Source organism: Protomyctophum bolini (genome assembly GCF_963924005.1).
Source record: "Protomyctophum bolini genome assembly, chromosome: 4".
NCBI classification, from domain to species: domain Eukaryota; kingdom Metazoa; phylum Chordata; class Actinopteri; order Myctophiformes; family Myctophidae; genus Protomyctophum; species Protomyctophum bolini.
Window position 1 is genome coordinate 35,602,974 of NC_137865.1, and position 25,346 is coordinate 35,628,319.

Genomic DNA, 25,346 nt, shown 5'->3' on the forward strand with positions numbered 1-25,346 from the left:
GCTTTCTCAATTCCAATGGTTTACTATAGCTGCCTTGTCCATTGTCCGAGACCATTACTATTCCCTATGCCAGAATTCCTCTGCCATAGAACAAACGTTTGCATAGTAACCATTTTCCTTGCAGGTCTCTGGTCTCTGTGTGCATTACATGTAACTCCACGTATACAGATTTCCAGGCAAAAGACAATAATGCTTAAAACAGTTCTGCCCTCATCATGGGCATCACGGTCCATTTAAAGTAAAGTGTTTAGCAATGCAAAGCTCTCCAAAGAGACAAAATGTCCATTTTGAGACGTTTCCTCATTCATCATTCTTACAACAAATATCTTCCTGAGTATCTATCATTTCTTGTGCCTTCGCCGGAATAGATTTCCACTGTAAATGTAGTAAATCAACAATAACGAACAACGATGTGCATGTACTACAAACAATAATTTAATGTAAAATAATTTGTTAAAAAGGTATCATCAGGCGATGACAGTTTGATCAGGAGAAGTTTTGGCTACAGTACAATGTGTTCATCAGTCTTTCATTCTGGAACACATTGTCATCTGCTGGGGAATGTAACAAAACCATGCTTTAGGGCTATGCACAATATGTTGTCTGCAAGTTCTCTAGTCTTCCACCTCCATAGGCAGGATCCAGGTAAATTGAGCACCCTGGGTCTTCCCGGGAAGAGTGCCAGGATGGAATCCTTGATTCTTTGCTAGTGGTGACAGAGGTTCGTACTTTGTCAGTGGTGGGAGAGGTTCATACTTTGACTGTGGCACAGGTTGCTTCATTCCTTGGGGGAACTTCCTCAGCCCCATGGTGGCTCTTGTCAGAGAGCGTTCCAATTCAGTAGCCTCGTCTGTCGGCCGGTCGCGGAGAATGAGTCTGACGGTGGAGAGGGCGAGATCTGATTTACACTCCAGGTAACTCTTGAGGTTGAGCTCAGGGAATATGGCATCTCTGAGAGCCTGAACCAACTCGCTCTCACTGTGAGACCTCCTCAGCTGACGCATGATTTCCTGCTCCACTGAGACGTAGCAGAGCGTGTCCTCCGTCAGCCCCGACATTCCCACGTAGCGGTTACTCGGGCTCTTCTTGTGCAGCGAGGGGTTCAACCACTGTTGTTGTTGTTTGGGCTTGGCCGGGGTGCCGAAGTACAGGCTGTTTTTGTTGCTAGTGGCGGGGGGATTCGCTGCAGCCTGCGGTAGGAGCCTGTAGAGCCCCTCGTCAGCCAGGTCTGCCAGGTCACCCACCAGCAGCTGCTGAATGATTCGCTTCCTCACCAGTGGAGATGTAACTGTAAGAGGACCGTGCAGTCCTCTGCCTGCATCGGACACAAAGCCAATCACAACTTGTTAAACAACCCAGCTCGAAGGATATTCTCACGCTATACAGTGTGCCTTTGGACCTACAGGCCCAGCATGCATGAAGCATTGCTGGTACAGTGAAAGGACAGAGCTGTCTCCTGCTGAGCACCACTCGTCAAGAAAGCCAGAAGAGCAAAAGGTTGCTCCGCCGCGTGTCAGTACAGATCTGCCATTAGAGAATCAGAATCAGCCCTGTAAAGTGGAAGCTCTGAAGAAGAGGAGAACATGCAGATTCTTGTCATACCACAGCGTATGGTATATTTACGTCCACACAGCCGGTAAGCCAGCGTTGACTAAAATCAGGCCTTTGAGGACAGATTTATGTGCTGAGTATCTCATTATGGAAAAAGGCATTTGTGCTGTGTTGAGGGACGGCATACTATCCAACAAGAACATCCATGTCAATCAACTCTCAAATGGTTATGAATAACATGAAGGTAACAGCTTGACCACAAGCAGGTGATAATGTACAAGCAGAAGCCAGTGCCAGACAGTGTTTTCCCAGCAGAGGACAGGAGGATTAACAACAACAACTCATCTGCGTTCATAAGCCATTTCAATGCAGCACGGATGCTATGCCATTTCATCACATACGTATGGTAAATTCTACCCCATAAATGGTAAAATGGTGCATTTATATAGCGCCTTTAAGGCGCTCAAACAATAGGCCACACCAAACCCATTGTCCAGACCATACTTACCGTCCTTAAAGGAGACCAGGACAAGGCGGTGGTCAGTGAGCTGCGGTTTCCTGAAGTTGCCATTCAGGGGTACTGGAGCGGAGTCTTGGACATGGGAGGAGTACATGGCAGTTGCTAGGCTCATAAACTAGGGAGACACAACAAAACAAACCACATTAGACACTGAGATTTTCCACAGCTAGAAGGCATTACAATGTAATTCTTTGCAACGACCTATTCCTGAGGATCTAAGGCTAGCAAAATCTTAAATCTTTTAAAATCACTTAATCTGAAAACATACTTTTATATCAAGTCCTTTCCTTAATTTTAGATATTGTCACTTTTAATGTCTTTTTGCTATTTTTGAGTGGTGCAACCACTCCAAGGAACAGCAATGTCCGTGTTCACCTATCTATGTGACGTTAATGAGCACCAGTATATGACTGCTGTTGTGCCAGAAACAGAGAGAGGGCTGCACTGTTGCCTGCTAATGAGAGAGAGAGAGAGAGGTGTGTGTGTGTGTGTGTGTGTGTGTGTGTGTGTGTGTGTGTGTGTGTGTGGGGGGAATTAAAAGATTTCAGTGCACTGTGCCTACACATGTCGCGACCGCAGGTCGCGACATGTGTAGGCACAATGCAAGGAATAAATGCATTCGCCATGTATCCGAAGGAAGTCTGATCCAATCACTTTTAGATTTCTCCAGTTTAATCCTGAGTTTAAGTTTTTTAGTGTTCAAGATCTAATTTTAGGCATGTTTAAGCCTCGAGGAAAATCCGTGTTGAGGTTCTTAATCCACTGTTTTTCATTAAAACGTCTTTGTCCTACTGTCCAGTTAGGATTGTGTTGAAGTCCAGTGCATTTTAGAGCTCCAATGCCGTGCGCCATGAAATGTTGCACCAATCTTGTGGTTGTCTTTTTGGCATTGTTAATATTGTATCTGTGTCGTCCCAGCCTAGTACCTATTGTTTTACCTGTCTCTCCGACATATTGTAAACCACATTTTTCACATGTGATTCAATAAATGCAGTTGCTGGTTCTGGCTGTTATTTGTTGTTTAATCTCCAAGACGCGTTTTGTGGTTCTATTTTTTACTAATTGTTTGGGTTTGAAGTATTCTGGTCCCTGGCGTGCTGGTGTGTTGATTTCTTTTAGCTTGCTGTGTACTAGATAATCTTTAAGGTTTTTATTTTTTCTGTAGGCCGATATAATTTTATAATCTTTTAGAAGATCGTCTGTTCGGTTCTCAAAATTCCTTTTTATTCTGTTGTTGGCTAGTGTCAGTGTGCTCTGTGTTGAATAACTGGTTATCAGGGCCAATTTGGGGCCTGTATCTCGCACTTTTATTTCTAAGAAGGTTTTTTGGGCTTTCCGGAGGAAGGTCCTAGTGTATCCTCTTAGTCTGAGGGCATTAAATAGAGTTTTACAAGCTATTTTGAAATCACTTCTTTGCGTGCAAATCCTATGGAATCTTAGTAGTTGTGATTTGACTATTCCTGTGTAGGAGTGTGTCGGGTGGAATGACGTTTTGTGTAATAGGGCGTGAGTGTCTGTTTCTTTAAAGAATACTTTTAAGTCTAGTTTCCCATTTGTGTTAAAGTTTGGGCCCTTGAAGATTGTTACATCAAGAAAGTCAATCCTTTCTGTGTGTGTCACATATTTTATCGTTATGGATCTATGATGGCTATTTAAAACATCAATAAATTCCTGGAATTCTTCTTGGCTATGTTCCCATATTCCAAATATATCATCTAGAAATCTATAGTAATGTGTCGGTTTAATTCTGCATTTTTCTAGTGCGGTCTGTTCCCATATGCTCATGTAAATGTTTGCATAAGATGGTGCAAATCTCTTTCCCATGGCCGTGCCTTTGATTTGTAAATAGAATTTGTTGTTAAAGGAAAAATCATTCTGGGTTAGATTTAAGTCTAGTAATTGGAGTATTTCCTCCTCTGGTCGACTTGTGTCTGGGTATTTACTAAAGACTTCCCTGACTGCTTGTAGTCCTGATTCTGTTTCAATGTTTGTGTAGAGGCTGTCTATATCTATTGAAAATAGAAGGGCCTCCTTTCCTACTTTAATAGCTTTAATTTTGTCCACAAAATCGTAAGTGTCTTTTATAAAACTGGGGTGTTTTATCGACAGTGGGTTCAGGAAATATTCAATAAACTCTGCTGTCTGATACGTCTCGCTGCCACAGTCCGACACAATTGGTCTCCCGGGTGGAATTTCATATGGTATTGTCCATGAATCCGGGCTTTTGTGTATTTTTGGTAAAAGATAAAATATCCTAGCCCGTGGGCATATTAAGTATTGATGTTGTTTGGCGTTTATGTGCCTTTTGGGGGGGGGGGGGGGGGGGGGGGTAGAGTTGCACCACTCAGTTCACACGGGTGTGATTTTTACTTAATGTATTGTATACTATATGCACTTTATATTCACAGTGGTGGTCAAATACCTGTCTGTGGGAGATGGTTATATGATTCTTGAACACGGTCCACAGCACGCTAGGGTAACAAGGAGGTGTCGTCAGTGAGCCGGCGTAGCGGTAGTATTCATCCAGAAGTGCAGGCAGCAGTGCTCTGATGTTGAAACCTGCCACCTTCACTCTCTGATCTGCCAGTTGACAGTGTTGTGGGTGACATGAGGCATACAGCAGTGATGCTGAGGGTTGAATGCTGATCGACTCATATGAAGGCTAATGCAGGGGTTCTCAACGTTTTGGGCTGAGGCTATGGCCATGTCTCGACCCCCCACGCTGCGCCCCCCTTCCCCACCCCCAATACAAAATTACCCCTACAATAACCTTAATAATAAAGAAAATACATCATAAATAAATACGGAAACCATTAAGGAAAGTTTATGCATGTAATATGTGTACTATGTAAACTCATAGTTTCCATTTTCCAGCTATTCAGTTGAAAAAAATATATATATATATAATAAACCGTATACTGGGTATACGATACGATACAGTATGCATGTGAATTGTTAAGCTTACCTCTGTATTTGATACCATTGATGAACCTCAGGAACTTCTCAAAGGATGGATTGAACTCGCCAACCTGTGTAGGAGGCACTGTTAGAGGGATGTGTTCTCAATGCATTATGAACCGAGTTCACTCTACGTCCCGTCCCGTCCCGTCCCCCCCCCCCCAGCACTCACCTCAATCAGGACTCCCAGCACTGCCAGGCCATCAGATTTGTCCATTGCCATGGAAATATTGTGGTACTTGTCCGAATTATAGTGCACAACATGCATCTGTGAATGTAAAGGGAAACAAATCAACCCCAAGTTCATTTTAAAGTTCTTTCAGTAAGAGCTTAATCTCAAAGATATCTCTGATACTGTATCTTTAGCTCACATTATTCTCTCCGCTTTAAAGACTTTATAAACAGCTTCTTGCAAAGTGTTGCACTAAACATAGCATGTTTTGCACATATACTCTGAGTGTTAATTGGATTTGGAAGTGACATAGTTGGCAATATCACGTTAAATTATTAGCATACTGGTGAGAAGTCGATCTGGAAATGAAATGAAAAGAACACATAGAAAACAGTGGAACTGCACAGTAACATTCTTAGTGTTAGCTTGTTGGTTTTCTTTCGTACCCTCTTTTTGGGATGGTATATACTCCAGTGGGTGGTCTATCACAATTTACGACAAGAGTAGATAATGCATAAGTACTGTATTTCATGTACCACCACAAAGGCAGGCAAGTAGACTATAGGCATGCACGTGGCGATGAGATGGTATTTATGGACTAGCTACAGTATGCTCTGTCCATGGGGAAAAAGGGGGACAATTCCACAATTTATGGGAAATGTTCAATTTTCCGCCATTCCTTCCAATACAACATGTCATCAAGGGAAGTAGGAGACTGTGGTTCTGGAGCCTGGAGACAGTTGAAAGGATGCACACGCTCTACGTGTCCACTGACAAACGCAGGTCAAACCACAATGCTTTAAATGTGGTTCCTCTACAGCAGGACCATGATCCCTATAACTGGCCACATGTCGGCTGAGGCACTAGCGCCTTAGATAGCACTTTATGTAGACTTAATTTTAAATATAGCACTTTATATAGACTTAGAGAGTATTTTAAACAGACTTATAGCATGTTACGTAGACAGCACTAGAATTGCATTTTATGTAGTCATAGCACTTTATAGTACACATGTATAATATATATAATATAATATAGTATAGTATGTATAGTTTACATAGATACTCCACTGTTACGTTCTTAGCTTACGCATGTTTCATGATAACTACTTTTTATATATGTGATGTATGCCATACTTTTTGTTATTGCTTAATGTAAATCACTCTGGATTAAGAGCGTCTGCTAAATGCCTAAATTGTAAAATTGTATGTTGTAACATGCCTCTCCCCGCGGTGATTCAAATTAAATGCAAAATTATAGATAAAAATGCACATTTTATTTTTATCACTATCCGTGATATGTGGCAGCGTTCTTTCCAGAAGTCTTATTTCCAAGTATCAAAAGTAAAATGCAGCAAACTGCATGACTCATCCTGTTGTGCATGGATTGTCTACTGAGCTTGACACGTGAAATAGGACAGAGAAGGATCAAGTCATTTTAAGAGGCGGTTGAAAACCCCAAACATATTAATAATCTAATACTCTAATCGAATGCCGAAAAAAATCATGTAAGAAGGTAAAAAGGGAAAAGAAACATATACAGGGAGGGGAAAGGGGGTTTCAGATTTTACGGGGGCCATGCCGTTTCGAATTGCGGCCGTCCGTAGGTGCCCTTTGAAAGCGGTTTTGAAGGGGAGCGAATGGAATTAGTCCCTTGAGCGAATTCATTTAGTCCCTTGTTTGTGCCAAATCTGGGTTGCACATGCTATGTCTCTGGTGTTGTGGGTGTGAACTATCTTCTTTGGCCTATAAGGTTACACGCCTCTTTAATTAGAATGAATCATGGCTTCAAACGTTTTATACAGTACAAGCATTCAATTATACTATAAAGATGCAAGATAAGAGGTTTCTGTATTTGGATGCTACTGCTTCAACTGCACATCTGCCACGAGACTGAAATATGTAGACAGGCAACTCTTAAAACCTATTTATACTGTGCCGCGAGACAGTGTTTCATAGTGAAAATAGCCGATCAAAAATATCACAACATGTCACGTCGTTTGACTCTGAAGATGTCACATATACTGCAGTCATCAGACTATCAAACAATTTGTCTACATCTCCAAAGCAATGTGATTATACCAGCTCTCAAGAATGAACAGTCCTGTGTCCTACCTGCCAGTCCTTGCAGGAATTGCCCCGGCCAGCCTCCGACGAGAGGCCGGCCTCTCGTCGGAGAGGCCAGCAGTGGAAATACAGTGGAAATAACAGTACAGTGGAACACTACAGTGGAAATAAAGCCTCCAAACAGACTCGACGGCAGCACAAGAGATGCTACATTCCATCCCAGAGGACTTATGCACCAGTACATGGCTGGCGGCATCCTGGAAGCAGGAGTGGGAGTCTGCTGGGCCCTCCTGTATCCACTGCTACATCTGTAACCCGGATGATGGTATTGAAGGAGAGGACCTACCACACCGGCAATGGACCCTACCGCCTACACACTGGAGTCGGCTGCTCCAAATCAACAAAGTGGGGCTTGACAGTGTGCGAGTGTGGTGAGCCTGAGCAGTCTGCCGAACACATAATTAACACCTGCCCCCTGTACAGACCACCTTCGGAGGCCGGCCTCTTCCACGTGGGACCAGAGACAAGGGGGCGTGGCTACTCGATACTGAGTTGGACATTTGACGATGCTACACAAAAGAAGTAGAAGAAGAATAGACAGTGATGTTTAATGCTGGTTACCTCTGCTGCAAACTGGTGGCCCTTGACTGTGTGCTCAGAGCCAGCCGGCCTGTTGGAGGAACCCCAGTGGAAATGGAGCTGGGCTGCGGTGTAACGATGAGGCAGACCAGAGATATACATCCTGGAGGGAAGGGACAATTGCACTGTGGAGAGAGACAATAGGTATAATCAACTAGAAAAGCAGTTCCTGCAGAAACTGTGCGGGCTCGCTGAAAACCTGCAATGTATATGATGTACAGTAGAAATTTCTCTAATCCAGTGATGATGGATGGTGACATATTCACTGCCGCCCCAAGGAAGCAGCAGAGGTTTGAATGCATTGTCTTGTTTGAACTAGGGGCTCTATTTCCGTTTTAGCTTTCTAAACACTATTTGGGGATTTAGAATTGGAGAAGGGGCGTTCCCGCACTAAAGTGGCTATTTTGGTCACCTGTCTAAATCCCTAAAACACCTCTGCTACCCGTTACATTATGCTTGTGGTTTGGGCGTTACAATAATGAAACCAATCACCGTGTCACATGCAATTGCCTTTAAGAGATCCCTGGACCCTTATCCGTTGTCCGTTATGCCCAGTTCTATATTGCTTCATATATGCTCACTTCCACAAAGTATGTGGAAGTAGTTAGATGCCAAAAAAGGTGTCTGTGGAGAATTAGTGTTAGACCTACCGTGCAACTCAAGGTTCCGTTTTTTGAGGGGCACTATCGCCCCTCCAATGCATGGCTTTCCGAACTTACGTCAGGCTAGTAGACAAGTCTAATGTTTGTCAAGAGCCTAATTATAAATGTCCTGTCCCAGCCAAAGTCTATGGATTTTAATGTAAATATAATTTATGCCAGCCGAGTCTATGGACTTTAATATTTGTTTAGGGTAAAGTATCACAATGTCAGACGTCATCTTGCTGATATAAATACATTTTGTAATATATTTATTTCATTTTTCACAGACATGAGAACATCAACGTGCCCCCAAAACTCTGGGCGCCCCTCACTTCACATAAGTGTTATTTTTAGATGTAGTGGCCTGTCCCCTGCCTATATGCTCAACAGTAAAATTGCTGTCTCTGCATATTTTAGGGACACAAGTCACACTGATAATACCACTCAGCTGATGGCAGACATACTGTACGCATAAGCATTTGTCTGGTCTGCACAGTTGATGGCAGGTGACGAAACAGTGAATGCTGGTAGGTGCCAATTTATCTCTGCTGATGTCACAGCCATTGTAATGCTCTGACGAACATAGGGCATGACATATTAGCCTGTAGATGCCATTTTAAAACAGGAAATGCACTCTGTCGAGGTGCCAACGCACGCTCTGCTTGCGCAAGTAATTACTTATACGTAGCAGTTTACGTAGCACCATGGCCCCTCGACAAACCTCAAGCAAGAGGTAACAGTTTTTGTCTGTTGTGCTGCAGTCTACCCAACTTTGACACACAGCATTATTCTCTGTTCAAATAAAGCATAATGATACAATGCGAAGAATAAACACTTTCTTGTTCCCAAGTAATTCAAATAAATAGGGCTTCTGTGGTGTGTGGGTATTGTTTGCTGTCTATTGTTTGTACCATAAGCTATATTTAGATGTAGCAGTTATGTTAAAGTGTGTGTTAAAAATAGATACCGTATTGAAAAACTAAAACTGATACAGAGTCAATTTTTTTGTGACACACCAGACACTGTAAGGCCACTGACTAGTCTCTGCTTTCCGAGACTAAACATGGTGCGCTTACTTTGGGTCAAAGGCCAGCAAAGATAATAAGAGTTATTACCGAAAATTGCTGCAGCTGATGCAGAAAGTGGAGCCTCCTATAATTTTCTTTATGTTGACCCAGGAATTAGGCCACTAAGACAATGAAGCAGTTCTCAGGCAATTATCTGGTCCAAACCTAATATGAGTGTGTGTTAAGTCCAGTTTCATGGTTTTACTGAATATTCAATAATGCTCACTTAATGTACAGAACGTGTAACGAACGTGTAACGATATAGAAACATTGAAATATCGATTTTATTTTATTTTAAATCGAAGTATATCGATATGTAAACAGTAAATATCGTATTGCATCATTTGACTTTGTATCGTATCATTTCGCAATGGAAATTATCAATTTAATCAATACTAAGTACTTAAATGTATTCTCTGTGTTCATGTCAAGGTACGGGTTCATCCATACTGTATGTGTTCAAATATAATGTCTATGTATTTGCCAGAGAATCACTGTGTTTACTTATTTATATCCATAATAATTAATGTAACCCTTAAAAAACCTGCACTATCCACAAGTTTCACACAAATTTAACGTATTTGCTAAATGGTTACTGTATCGGTTACTGTATCGATTTCAAAATTTCGCCATAATGAACCAATATCGTCCATGTATCGTATCGTCAACCATGTATCGTGATACGTATCGTATCGCTGTTAAAATGTACCGTTACACCCCTAGTTGTGATGCATTTCATGGATCAAATTGTGTGACTTACTTGAATGTCCATTGTTTCCCAGAGTAAGTTCCTCATAGGCTGACAGGTTGTAGTTGTGAGGCTCGATGGGTCTCAACGTCGGGTCAAACCTTAGCAGCTCTGTCTTGATGTCTATTGGAGACTGGAATGCTCCTCCACAGAAAGGGTAATGCTTTGGCCAATGGTGCTCTCCTTCTGGCCCTGCAGTATAGTACCAATGACAAAACAATTACCAAAATAAAACTGTACTTGTTACTACCAAAATGCAAGGGATGCACACGCAGATTAGACACACCAACGGACCGACATGCGGAAACAACGGCCGGACATGCGCTGCTCCCGTGCTTGCGGTTAGGGTTAGGTTAGGGTTTGAGGTAGGTTGACAAGTACCTCTTGGTATACAAGTACCTTTACTGCAAAGCATTTAAATGGATGTATAAATTGATGTTTCTGATTATTGAGGGAGCTCACCCCTCCTATAAACAGCTATAGTGTAGATTCTTAACACAAACATTAAATGCCATTGACAATGAATGGAGATTTTCATATGTGTCTGAACAAATCGGCTGTCGGTATGTCGGTGGAAACCCTTGGCCAATAAGGGACCACCATTCTTGGTAACTAAGGTATGTTTCACGGCCCTCCCTTCACACGGGAGTGATATTTTTCCTATCTATATAAAAAAGGATCACGTTGTTGAATGCATGCTAATGGGGCTAACCAATGAGAATTTCTCTCTCTTTCCTAATGAGAGGTTACAATAAAGCACTCAACGCAACACCAAAAATGGCCACTGTTGCAGATGCAGTTGCGCACTTTATGGGACCTCTGCTCGTAAGCGCTGTCTTTGGCCAAGGAAAGAGTGCCTGAAGGAGAGAGAACAGTGCACAGCGGTCCTGGAAATCAGAGAAAGGAAATACTCATTGCAAATTGATTTAGAGAAGAAAAACAAATCAGGAAGCTATTTATGTGTGTGATATTTAAATTTGGCGAGTTGACAAAAGAATGAGGCTGCATGCATACTGGGCGTTTCTGCTAGATACTGTAGATGCTGCCTTCCAGTAGAAACTAAGAATGTCCCTGTAGAACAGTGCCAACCCTCAACAGTTATCTGAATAGACAAAGACAAAGTGTGCTGAATGTAGCTGTGTGTTCACATCACTGTTACGTTATGACAGTTTGCCCATTCAGCGTCCATTTAAGGAATCCACCATTCAGCATATGCCAGATGAATATCATTAAGCAAGCATGAATGATACAGATGACGTCCCCCCACCACCACCACCTCTGTCACATAACAGAGAGAGATTTGAATTCATTCTACATGACATGCTGAAAGGCACCAAGAGAATTATGTGAGTGTGAAGTCACTGCATACAGTTTGCTCAAGGGAAAAGCTCAAAGTTCAAGCTGGGCAAAGTATTCCCTATAATAAGAAACTTAAGTTATTCTTATGGCTATAATTACCCCAGTGTCCAGTTCATTTGCTGTTTTAATTAGAGCCAACATGCCCTCTCGTAATCACGCCAGTGGCCTGTGGTGGCCCTCAAGTGTCCTTTAGCACAGCTTGACTGCTTGTAGTTTTTTTTTAACCTTGGCATTCTGTTATGTAAATTCAGCAAGAGTCCATCCAGATTTGTGTAATATACCACTGGTTCTGAAACACTGGGTCGAGACCCATTTGTGGGTCACAGACCAATTTGTATGGGTTTTCTTTTACTTGCAGTTGAAAAAATATATATATTTCAAACGATTTAGTTTTTTAAATATATTATTATTTTTAAATTGTATACATTTTAAAACAACCAAACAGACAAATCTAAGACATTCCATAAATAAAAATAATAATAATTATGAAGTGGTGAAAATAGCCGATCTACAAGCTCACAACGTGCCGCAAAGCGACACGTTTTGAGCTTGTAGTTCTGCTATTTCTACTAGTTTGGGTCCCGTTTGAGCAAATGTCTAATCTCTCTTTTGGGTCTTGAGCTGAAACGTTTGGGAACCACTGGTGTATACCATCATGCAGCTAGTGTCCTCCCACAGAGTGCTCGAGGTGAGGATGCCCCCGTCAGGCCTGTAAACTGCTGTGGACATCTCTGTGTGCTTTGATTGTTTGTAAGTAAAAATGAGAAAAAGGGCGCACACTCGTAGCCACGATGCTGTATATTTATTATTATCCAACGTTTCGACCTTTCGGCCTTCTTCAGGGAATGATTGTTTGTAACCAGTAATTAAATCTTCCACATTGCACTCAAGAACTGTATCCCATCCAGGACGGGAACCCCTTTTGGTGTTTTAAGTAGTATGTTATACTTTAGCTATTTTGAAAAATCGTAAAAATGTGAAAAATAATGGCGCACATATTTGAATATTCTTTCAGAGCTAACGTTTCTAACTCAAATCTTTGCTTCTGGGGGGAGGGGTCCCCTGGAAAAACATATTTTCAGATGGGGGTCGGCAGCCAAATACAGATCATTCTGTATTTTGAACATCACTGAAACATATAGGTTTTCAGAAAACTTTTTTTTTATTTTGGAAATGATGTCATATGGAAGTCACGTCTATGGACTTAATAATGTAAAAAAAAAAACAGCATCCCACATGACACCATGGGGCAGCCAAGTCTACAGACTGTTTAGAGTACTTTAAAGAAGCATATGGTACGATGTTTGTTAAAATAAGTGAGACGCCCCTCGCTTCACACAAGTGGGATTTTCTTTAGCATAAAATTTCAAATCATTCATATTCGTCTTAATTGTGCAACACAACTTCACATCTTAAACAGTGCAGTGGATTAGGATATAAACAATATTTAACAAAATAATTAATTTAGGGACAATTGCACAATGATTGTATTTCTCTATTAATTCCGTCTAACATGGTGTCCCTGGGGACAGGTGTAGCCAACAGGCTGTTGAAAACCAGTGACACATCAAGTGGTCGTCTCTGGTGCCTTTGTTTATGTAAGAGCTTGTCATGGTATGGTTCAAGAAGCCGTTCACATACAACCTTTAAGCCACAAAGCCAACGGCAGGCAAGGCAACCACTTATGAAATGGTGTAATTGCAGAGCTCTCTACAGTCTAGTGTTGCACTTAAATTATGCTCTGCATGTCGTACGACGGCGTCACGTGGCTTGCGCTGTTGTACGACAACATAGAAATCAGGCTTTTACCACTTGAACCCCAGCATCCCTATTCTGATGTTGTGAGCTTGTAGACCGGCTAACTTGGTCAAAGTGAGGTGGTGGCAGTATTCCGTGCTGTCTAATTGCATTGTGTCATAGGAAGGCGAAACAATGGTTTTTAAAACTCATCAGATTTGCCAACCTCTGCAGGCTATATGCACTAACAATGCTATGACTCCGTTTTTGGCCATGCAACTACAGGTCAGGATTGCCTCTAAATTATCTCTAATTCTCAATTTATATATTTTGTTTTGGGTGGAATATACTAGGTCTGACTCACAGACAAACAAATACAAGTTAACTATGGTTACTGTTCTTTTTAACAAGGCATTTGCCTATAGTTGGACTTTTAGATGCCCTGTGTGCTTTTAACCTTTTAGCATGTATAGGTGACCAGGTCTAGGTGACCATGTATAGGTGACTTATTCTTCTTTTAGTCCTTTTAAATACTGCATTTTTCCTCTCTTGATGTATAGCACTTTGAGATGTGTTTCAAACGTACTGAGTTATAAATAAAATGTATTATTATTATTATATTAATAATTGTAATAATAATAATAATAATAATAATAATTATTATTATTATAATAATAATAATAATTATTATTATTATTATTATTACCCTTTCAGCCTTTCTGTCTTTGTGTGTGTGTGTGTGTGTGTGTGTGTGTGTGTGTGTGTGTGTGTGTGTGTGTGTGTGTGTGTGTGTGTGTGTGTGTGTGTGTGTATGTGTGTGTGTGTGTGTGTGTGTGTGTGTGTGTGGAGGGGGTGAACAAATTAATAGGCTAATATGTGTAGAAATACAAAATGTTGAGGAAAACAGTTAGAGGTAACTGACCATTGTATGTCCATTTGTGACCTGAAACAGAGAGAAAGTTAACATGAATGACGAGTGCTTCACCATTCAGTATGAATGTGACATGCACGTGCACAAAATAACAAGGATGCCAATTGTTTAGACTAAACAGTAAACACACAAGTGAAACTTTAATTAGGTGATGTTTTTAAATGAAATTACAATAATTGTGTTTAGGTTGTAGTAGCCTACACATGTCAGCAGGCAAGTTATCATTCTCTAGAAGAGTCTATATACACCATGCTCAATAAACAGCCTGAGCCAATTGAGTTTGATATTGACATTCATATTGAAATTTCTGTTTTTACACATTTGTAATTTATACTTTCCAATTAAACTACCCTAATTGTTGTGTTTGAAATTGATTTACATTTTTGACATTAACACCTTAGGCCTAAATTAATAGACTTAAATAAATATTTTATATGCATATCAAATGCTTAATTTCTACACAATACTGTACATGCTATACATTGAATGCATACATGTGTCCATGGAGGGATGCATCAAGGTATAGCTAAACATAAACAATATGAGGAGATAAATAATATGAAGTTCAGAACTTCAAGCCACTTTCACCCTACTTTCATCCCTGCACCCACTGTCTATTAAAATAATGTTCTTGAAAACAACACACACCAAAAGAAGAAGACAAAGATTTGGTTATCTGAAAGAGTATGCCTATGCATTAGCTGTCTGTAACTAAACAATTAATGGTGCTTTTGGCCTTCCAAGAAAAGCTCAAAAGGTTCTTCTTACCATGCAAGACAGCGAAGAAAGTCAGTTGGAGGACAACGGTGGGCGTGAGGCTCAGAATCTGCATGTTTGGAGCTGAGCTTGATCTTCAAAGACAGCCACACTTGTGTCCTCCTCCTGCCTCCTTCCTCAAAGTCGGCTTTTATAGTAGAGTCTTGACATGACAGCAGACAGCTTCCTTGTAGCTCTTTACTGACGTCAGAGCCATAACAAACCAGCCTCCTGGAGTCGTGAACAGGAGTTACCACCGGTCGGAGAGGAGAGTGACAGCTCAACATAACGCTCACCGCATCCTTGCGAAGTCAGTCCAAGTCACTCATTATAGCGCAACCTCAAAGAGCGGTCAGTGTGCGACTGCAGTGCACCGCTCTACCATGAAACATGCACCATTAGGACAGCTACAGGACAGCTGGACGCGCCTCTTGAGTCTTGACTGAACCTCTCCAGTGAATTACCGTAACCATTTTCCCGTTTTCAGAAAGTGTGTGGTAGACAATTCAACTTGTCGATTAGCCTACTGCTACCTGCTACTGCATTTGCCGAAGTAGGCAAGTAGTTCTAAACCGATCAGGGACCCACAGGAGGGGGGGGGGGGGGAAGAAAGAAAGAGACCATGAGGCTACTGCTGCACTGCATCAAAAGTAATCAACAAACTGTTTAGTTTACACAAACACTCAAAGCTGGACATATAGGAGGGGCTAGCGCCCCTCAAACACTGGTAAAACATTGGCCAAATTGTCAAATAATAGGCTATATAAGAAAGGCAAAAACTATGTGAAAATAGACAATATCTACAAGCTCAAGGCATTGTGAGCTTGAAGATCAGCTATTTTCCACAATATTTACAATATTTAACCAAGTTAAACTTTGCAGCTGGATCTCATTATTATAATCAGATAGCATACTAAATTCAAATCTCTCATGATGAGTCAATAAGCAGGCTAGCTGAAACAACCAAATAGCATGTAAATAGTCTCTCAGTCTTTTTAAAACTATACTTCAGTTGAACCCTATCCAAAAGGTTATTTTGTTAGTGCATATCGACGCCTCTATGTGTTCAAAGAAAAGGGACAAACGTATTATCTATTCTGTGCTGACCTGTGCATCATGCCATTTAAATCTTTGGCACTTAATGGGACAAACACAGAAAGCCTGCACCTAGATATATACTGGCTGTATCACAGCAAAATCCAGTGTTATTTCTATGTGGAAAGTGTAATAATTGAACTGCAAGAGTCAATTCTTCAGAGTTATAACAATCTATAGTTGTGTACAGCAGAGGTTCTCAAATATTTTATTTTTATTTCAGAGCACCAATGTAAATAATGTCTTTGTCTATGGTATCCCAGAATTACATTGGTAGCCTACTTTACAGCACTTACATTTATGACATATTACGCTACGTAAATAAATATGTAAATATTTCCCCCTAATATACTGCATGTCACGAGGAAATCTTTAGAGAATATATGTTTCCATTATAGGAATTAGGATATAGATTGAAAATAACTTTGTGTTAAACCCCAGCATCCTTATTCTGAGGGGGGCATTCGCCAAAAATAGCAAGCTTGTAGATCTGTTATTTTTGGCAAAGTGGTTTCACAGAGTGAAAGGTCAAGTTCACTATGTCTTGACGGTTTAAAATGGTTAAATGTCTGAAAATACACATGAACAATAATAACATGAATCCAACTCGACGGTGATGTCAAACAATCGTCTATTTTCGTAAAGAGGCTTTTGGTATAGGCTACTGTAGACTGAAAAAAATTATAAAAAATGGGCTTGAGGAGGAGGTATCGGTTCTAGGCTTCTCTGATAAGTCTGGCAGGCTCCTTGAGTGATTGACAGGACTCTGTGAGACATTTTCCGGGCTTAGCATGACATTTGTCTGGGCATCGTGTGACAATTTTGTGAGAGGGGCCTGTTTTGTGCAAAATGCCACAAATCATGAATGAACCGTGTTCACAAAATACTTTTCGTCCAAAACTCACACAATTGGCACACATTATGTGATACGAGTCATGTGATCAAGAATAAGATCAGACTTATTACATTCCAATTGGCTATTACTGACTTACAAATTTGCGGGCCCTGGGTAGCCAAACTGGTCTGGTGGAGCTCTGCGGTCCGATCCTCATTTGGTACTCGGAAAAAAAAACACTTTCTGTTGCCTGGGTCCAAAGGTTAATGATGACAAGGACCAACCCCATAGGCCTACTTTACAACTGTCCCTATCACTCCACGGACAGCCACAAGAGAAGCAACATGAAACATTTTCTATTTTTTGGGATTGCTTTTGCAATTTTCCACAACATCTACTCAGATATTCCAGGTACAGTATATGAACAATATTTTATTCTTCCTTAAATTATTAAGTTAAATATACTACTCATTTCAAATGAGGTTGTATAGATGTTAAATCAATCTTAAGGGTGTGTTCATTCAGTTTCGTTGAAACTTCTACAATGAGAAAAACCTTCTGCAACATAAAGCCTCAATATAGCCTACATCAAGATCAGATCAAGGTTACACGTCTGTCATTCATACTGTTTTTAAATTTTTATTTGGATTGGATTTTAATGTATTTTTGAGCAATTAAGAATGACCTGCCCCATACACCCCATGACTCTGCGCTAGTCATCGCTCTGTGGTGCCAACAAAAAATTGGCATATTTTGTTAATGGTGATTAATCATGATTAATTATTAATCTGTAATTAATTTGATTATTATTGTTGTTAAATACAAGGATTTTTCTTTAACATGTAGTGCCATGGCAACACACAAGAGAAAGACAGATTTCAAAGAGGATGAGGAAGAACTCTTTTTGTAAATTAATGCAAATAGAGAACATCACAATTGTTTTTAAATAAATATTTTAACTTGCTGTTGATTTTTATATTTTAAAATCAGGATCTTGATATTCAAATACAGTCCAGGTTGCCTTCTAGAATCTTCATCACAACATCTATACTATAGGTTAACTGTAATTTCATCATGTGCTCCAGGTGTAACTATAACACCTAATGACAAGGACACCAGTTAAAATCCATTGGCTTAGTGGTACTGGGGGTCTCTGATTTAACACCAGTGGGTGTTGATCTATTGAAGATTCTGACCTTCAAAGTACATAATTTTTGTTTTGATTGTATTGCTGTATTGTTGTTTTGTTCTTTCTGCTTTGGCAATGTAAACGTATGTTTTCTCATGCCAATAAAGCCCTTTGAATTGAAATTGAATTGGGTGTTAAGTCCTAGGGAGTAGGCATCCATTACAAAGCTTTTTCCCCCCATTGACAGTAGCCTATTGTCAAGCAGGAACTTGCACCTAAAGCCAACAATAACTGCCTCTAGCCAGGGGTAGACATGAGCAAAGAAGTAAGAACGTGTATTGTAGGTCTAATATCCCCGTGATGCTATTTACTCATTGTTAATGATTGTGCAAAACCGACTCCATAATTTCCTGTCTACGTCTTCTCAACACTGACATCACTGCTGACTTAGCTATAGCCTAGCCTGATTGTTCTGTGCATAATGGAGTAAATACTGCTGCTGTCCTCACCTCATCACTGGAAAACGTAACAACATTATAATTACAGAAAGCCCGGACCCCTCCGTCACTTCCCCCCCCAAAGTATTATGGTAGGGAAGTTTAAGCTTATTTTACTATGCAGGGGAGAAACTATACTGGCCTTCTGCGGAATCTATAAAGGGCGGGAGAGCTGCATGAAACAGAACCATAAATGACACATTTTACTGCAGCCATAAAAAGAAGGAGTGGGTCTCAGGCGATGAAGCTGGTTAAACATTAGTCATGTGAACAGAGATATCTCTTGATGATTTTGCTCTGAATCATACAGTTGTGTATAGTGTATCATAAATGTGTATAGGGTTCATTTTCAGCTATGTATTTCCAGTAAAATCTAGAGCATCAAAAAAGCTAAAATGAACACTCTCGATTTGACTGTGTGACATGCACTGACCCACTATTTAAAAAATGCAAACACTTTAATATTCCACTTTCAATGTTCCCTCAATATTCTCTCCTGAATACATTTCCACTGTATGCAGTACAGAGTACACTTTTGACCTGCAAATAATGTGTAAATAATGTATTTTTTATTCTCTTTATCAATCTACAGATTTGTGTATTTTGGCCAAAGAGGAAGGCACTGGCACAAACATTTCAGTCCCTGTGTATTACGACAAGTCCGCCGACATTTGCTATCCTTTTGTATACAAGGGAGAGGGAGGAAATCTCAATCGATTCGCGAACGAGAGGGAGTGCATAAGAACTTGCTCTGTAAATGCAGAGGCGAAATACCCCATGATTGGTAAGATGACCTTAAGTTAACTCCATAACAACAATCAACAATTCACAACAATTTCACAACAATTTCACAACAATTTCACAACAATTTCACAACAATTTCACAACAATTTCACAACAATAGCAAAAAAGAAGATGAAAAAAAACAAAAACAACTGTACTAATGAAATACTTATACACCTCTAGATAGGCCTACAGTATGCCATGGCTAAAAAAGGGCGTTTTGAAGAAAACATGAAAGGTTGTTAACTCTAATCAGGCACAAATGGCCTGGAATGATCCAAGGAATCTTTGATTGTACGGTTCAAGAGTTATACGCCAAGACATGGAGCAGGCTATTATAGCGCCACCATGAGGCCAATTAGAAACATTTGGGGTGGAGGTTCTTCCTTGGCCCATGCACTGAGAGTGCGCGTGCAAGGATTAGTTATTAGACACACCACACACACACACACACACACACACACACACACACACACACACACACACACACACACACACACACACACACACACACACACACACACACACACACACACACACACACAGACAGACTGACTGACTGACTGACTGACTGACTGACTGACTGACTGACTGACTGACTGACTGACTGACTGACTGACAGGAGCAAAAACATAATCCCTCGCCTTCAGCCATTCCGGCATTCCTCCTGGCGGGGTTAACAATTGAGGACTTTGGAATATGAACCAACTTGAAGCAGACCTTTATTGCCATATAGCCTACTAAAACTATATGAAGGGATCCACAATACCATCTAAGCCACCCTGATAATAATTTATTAAGTGTGTGTGTGTGTGTGTGTGTGTGTGTGTGTGTGTGTGTGTGTGTGTGTGTGTGTGTGTGTGTGTGTGTGTGTGTGTGTGTGTGTGTGTGTGTGTGTGTGTGTGTGCGTGCGTGCGTGCGCGCATGCATTTGTGTGAGAGACATTTTTGCAGGTATCCCTGCTACGAGATGAACATACCACAACTATGCAGTATTTTGGCCTACAGTATTTTAACTGTTAATGATCATGAACATACATTGTGAAATTGTTTGGAAGCAGTGACACATTCCAGCTTCAAGTAATAGCAATATGCCATCAAGTGGTGAAAACCCATCACATTATGTATAATGTTTAGGCCCAAGGGAATTAAGGGGAAGGGAAATGCATTTTGATCATAATTTCATCCTCACTCATCATTAATCCCATAAATGATGAATGTATCCCTTCTATACTCACTCACCAAACACAGAAGCTGCAGCTTGCCACCTGAAAAAGGAATTGGGGGGTTGCACGGGCAACTATTTGCGCTACTACTATGACTCCGTTCATGACAAATGCAAAAAATTCCTTTGGACGGGCTGCTTCGGAAACGGAAACAGATTTTTCGACCAGAATAGCTGCAACGCCACTTGTGCTGGAATCCACGGTGAGCAGACCATTATACAGTATACAGTGTTAGCCTATACTGACCAACCATGATCTATAGCCTCGAAACAGGTCAGTGGGTTTGCAGGGACCAAGGTCTCATACTCATGGTACCCATGGTAAGATGCTTTGGATAATGTCTTTATACTGTATTGATAACTGATTGTTATTCATATATTTTAGAAACTGTCGTGCTTTTTCACATGGAAATATTTATTTATTTTTGTATTTATTCTTAGATGATGGTGATGAACTGGAGGAAGATGAACCAGACACAAATGTTGGTGAGGAGATGCATACAGTTTAAAATAATCTCAATATAAAGCAAACTTTATGGCTGCCGAATATTGGTCCAAGTATCGTCTCTGTCTCACGATTATTTTAAATAGAGAAGTATATTACAATTATGGCTAGTGACGCAGTCCTTGAATTATAATGTTAGGGTTTCAGTTACAAGTTACTCTGATGTGGTTTGGAACACATCTCAACAGTACTGGTGTTACGTGTGGCTATGGATCATGGGACTATCGCCCAGAAGACTTCCCACTGCATGGTGACCAGTCTCGTCTCGTCTCATAACATGAGACGAGACATTCCTCAACTCGGGTTGAGGAACGCATATCTGCCAAGTTCTTCCCATTGTGACTAATGCACTCATTGTCTATAATAATAATAATAGATGCTGAAAACTTTGTAAATGGCTTTCATATTGGTCTGCAATATCAGTTCAATCAAGTTCAATATATAGTTTAGAGTAGACCTATAGCTAGCAAGCTTAATTGTTAGTTACAAGATATTAAATATGAATCAAATATATAATATACTATTTATTTAAAGCAGCACTGTAACTTTCATCTTCTACCACGGATTTGAACCCGGTTTCCTACTCAAGTGCTGAAATGTTTACCACTGAGCTAAAAGAGTTGGCCTACTTGCTTGGGCGATACATTGAATCTTGACCATCAGGTCATGACCTTTGACACGATCTAAATGTCTCAATAGAAGAAAATCCACCCCAATTATAAGTTATAGGCCTATTAGAGATTGGACCAAATTAAAATGCATTCATTAAAAAAGGTTACATAGTGAGGGGGGGTTAATACTAGCAGATAAAACTGTTCATTGGCACACCTAAATCAAACATATTAATTGTATTTGATTATTTATACCAAGGTCAGCCAAGCCTCTTTATCCACCTGTAGTTTCTAAACTTTAGAGTGCAGCAAATCCACACCTTTTAGTCTGGTGTTGAATTACACTTTAAGACCAATTCATAATTAAGGAGTAATAATTGAGTAGTAGAAAACATATGCGATATAGGTATGCATTTTTGACACTCGAGTTACAATTTATGGTGTAGCCAACTAGCCATACATAGTATGGGAATGCTTCTTGTCTGACTGCTGTCAAAAGTTTGTCTCTTGTTTTTATGTTGACAGGACTCATCGCTGGAATTCTGCTTGGAATCATTGGTGCCGTCATCATTGCACTGGTGATCGTCCTGACAGTGAAGTCAAGGTACAAGCGGCCATGTTTCAGTATTCAGGGTTTTCCTTTCAATATAGACAGAATACTACAGTGAAAGCAATACAAAATTAAGGGTAGTAGTTAAAATTTCTCTTTAGTTTCATTTCAATATGCAAAATAATACATTTTGAATAATAACACCTTTTTTCTTTTATTTTTTGCCCAGAAAAGAAAAAAAGGAACCAAAGAAAAGTAAAGAACCCCAGTCAGAGGCAACTTCTCTTCAAGAAGGCGATAAAGGCATAGAATTGGCATAGACCATATAGAATATATGGACACTTTTAATATTCTATGGATTTAGTTGTGTGTGACTAGAGTGCCACTAGTCTTGATACAAAACACTCAAAAGTACCAGTATCAGTGTTGCTATTGATGACACTTGAGTTGATTTTTTTTTATTGTCACGTGTGAAAGTCATCACAAATCAGTACAAACATTGTCTCGCTCAGCAACTGTTTTAGAATGTACATTGGTTGGTGTAAATGATGGCCAAAAACTATATCTCTGCTGTCGGGAAGAATCCAAAATGTTCATTTTTCTGGAAATTAAAGGAGGTGGAGGTAGTTGCTTTTTTTGCAGACAGTTTTGTCCAAAGTGTTTATTAATACTTTCCATCGGTTCAATATTTTCGAAACAACACACAGACGTTAATGGTGTTTAATAGCACTATGTAAAAAAATCCAAAACCTCAAAAATGGAGTTAGGTGGTTTCCTCCAGAGTCCCGACAGCAATAAAATTATGCTTTTTAGTTATAGGCAGATTTGTTCTCTGCACAATGTCCCAATATAGGCTATGAGCAATCCATTTATATAAGGTATGGGCAAACAACTTGAGTACAATATTAATAGTTCACAGTCTTCATTCAAAGATTACAAAGCAAAGTTATAATGTTGTATAACGTGTTATGTTACCCAAGCCCTACTTATTACTACTTTGGCTACTAATTGTAAATATATGATCTATTCTACAGGCTAAAATATCACATCCTGACACATTGTGGGCTTGTACATCTGCTATTTTTGAACGTTACAGTTTTAAAGGGATACATAAAACATTCAAAAACAAAGTTTGTGGATGAAGACTGTGATGTAAGAGTCCACAAATCCCATATATAATTTGTAGACTGTTTGCCTGTTTTCATTGCAGCTCAAAAGGCTTCAGAACTCGCAGAGAAAATACAGACCACATAAAATCCACTGAATGTTCAAAGTTCAGGTTGTGTGTGTGTGTGTGTGTGTGTGTGTGTGTGTGTGTGTGTGTGTGTGTGTGTGTGTGTGTGTGTGTGTAACTGAGGTTATAAAACCTAAAAAAAAAATTAAAATGAAAATGAATATAAAACCTAATAATAGTAATGGGTGAATTGAGACAGAATTGAGACAGTTAAATTCCCTTACAATAATCAGTTTTCATGGGACAACATATAATACTGCTTTGATTTGTGAATGTGTCAATCTTCATACAACATTTTCAGATGATTCTATTTAGATTAGAAATCACAACTTAAAAAAAAAAAAACTGTTATTTCTCATGTTGCAAATACTTGTATTATAATGGGATGTAACAATAAAGAATATTGAATCTTGATGATCTAACCTTAACTGAAATATACACCATTATCAGATCAAAGTCAAAGTCGTAACCGCAGTGAAATTTGTTCTCCGCATTTGACCCATCGAGCCGCAGCGTGCACCGCACTCGGGAATCATTTGTTGATTTGACCCCCAATCCAACCCATTGATGTTGAGTGCCAAGCAGGGAGGCATTGGGTCCCATTTGACAATGACAATCAACAGTGCCGGTTCTAGGCCTTTTGAGGCCCTAGGCAACATATTATACAGAGCCCAAAATGTTTATAAACAAATCACAAATGTTTATAAACAAATCACAAATGTTTATAAACAAATACCAAAATGTTTATAAACAAATCCCAAATCCCTTGGTCCTACCCCCCCGACCATGAGACTTACTACAGGTAAACTGGTAGTGGTCCTACCCCCCCCCCCATGAGACTTACAAATCCCAAATGTTTATAAACAAATCCCAAATGTTTGTAAACAAATCCCAAATGTTTATAAACAAATCCCAAAATGTTTATAAACAAATCACAAATGTTTATAAACAAATCACAAATGTTTATAAACAAATACCAAAATGTTTATAAACAAATCCCAAATCCCTTGGTCCTACCCCCCCCGACCCGTCAATCAACTATTGTCAGGAGGACACAGGAAGTGGTCACAGCATAGAGTGGGTCACAGACCCAATTTTCTTTTGAGGGGTCAAGGAGGTCGGGTTGAGGGGTCAACCGTCAAGTAGCCAATGACAGCAAGGCCCGTTCCTCCGGGCTATGGGATTAAGACACATTTTTGGCCAGGAAGGGAGAAAGGCGAAGCCGGCAAAACCAGCGTTGCCATGTCCGTTTATTATAAGCGATTTATTATAATCTTGTTTTACCTGTAAAGTTTCTTGTACATTTTGGTAGTTATGGTATGGGTTGCGGTTTTTTTGGCTCGTTTACTAATGATGTTTAAACCAGGGTTACATTTTCAAGTCAAGGACCCCCAAATTAATATATATTTGTCTGCAGACCCCCCCCCCCCCCCAATCTGAAAACATATGCCGGGAGGAATCCACATACAAGATTTGTGTATTTTGTTGTTAAAAATGTTGAAAGAATATTCAAAATTTATTCTTCTACAAGCTCACAACGCATCGCTGTAGATCGACTATTTTCAAATAGCACATTTATTTACATGTTTAAAAGGGCGAAGTGAAGTATACTCGTTTCTTTTGGGCTTGTTTTCATAGACCTGGTCGGCTTGTCTCTCTCACACAATCTGGCAACAGTGGGCAAAAAACAAAAACAACGTCATTTCCTTAATGTATGCTACCTAGTACCTAACGCCGT

At 40.0% G+C, this 25,346-nt stretch overlaps 2 protein-coding genes across 3 annotated transcripts in view; one reads left to right on the top strand and one right to left on the bottom strand.

The window, feature by feature from the left end:
* Positions 1-413: 413 nt before the first annotated feature.
* Positions 414-15,289, bottom strand: ca12 (carbonic anhydrase XII). The gene is made up of 9 exons (XM_080761898.1): positions 15,158-15,289; positions 14,381-14,401; positions 10,375-10,554; positions 7,889-8,031; positions 5,202-5,297; positions 5,037-5,100; positions 4,494-4,651; positions 2,060-2,186; positions 414-1,315 (listed from the first exon to the last, which is right to left on the bottom strand). Exons 1-9 carry the CDS (start codon positions 15,219-15,221, stop codon positions 615-617), a joined length of 1,554 nt encoding a protein of 517 aa, XP_080618024.1. The 5' UTR covers positions 15,222-15,289; the 3' UTR covers positions 414-614.
* A 2,078-nt stretch (positions 15,290-17,367) lies between these two features.
* The window catches only part of LOC308314334 (inter-alpha-trypsin inhibitor), a 114,061-nt gene continuing 106,082 nt past the window's right edge, over positions 17,368-25,346 (top strand). The window contains exons 1-6 of one of the 2 annotated variants that reach the window (XR_013963959.1): positions 17,368-17,486; positions 19,294-19,485; positions 20,735-20,911; positions 21,150-21,194; positions 22,350-22,428; positions 22,604-23,000. Coding sequence is in view for 1 of the 2 variants with exons in the window: in XM_080761915.1 (XP_080618041.1) it covers positions 17,420-17,486; positions 19,294-19,485; positions 20,735-20,911; positions 21,150-21,194; positions 22,350-22,428; positions 22,604-22,694 (651 nt within the window). In the remaining variant the exon portion in view is untranslated. Of the gene's footprint in view, positions 17,487-19,293; positions 19,486-20,734; positions 20,912-21,149; positions 21,195-22,349; positions 22,429-22,603; positions 23,640-25,346 lie in introns of those variants that run through there. The other variant, XM_080761915.1, reaches the window with a different exon arrangement.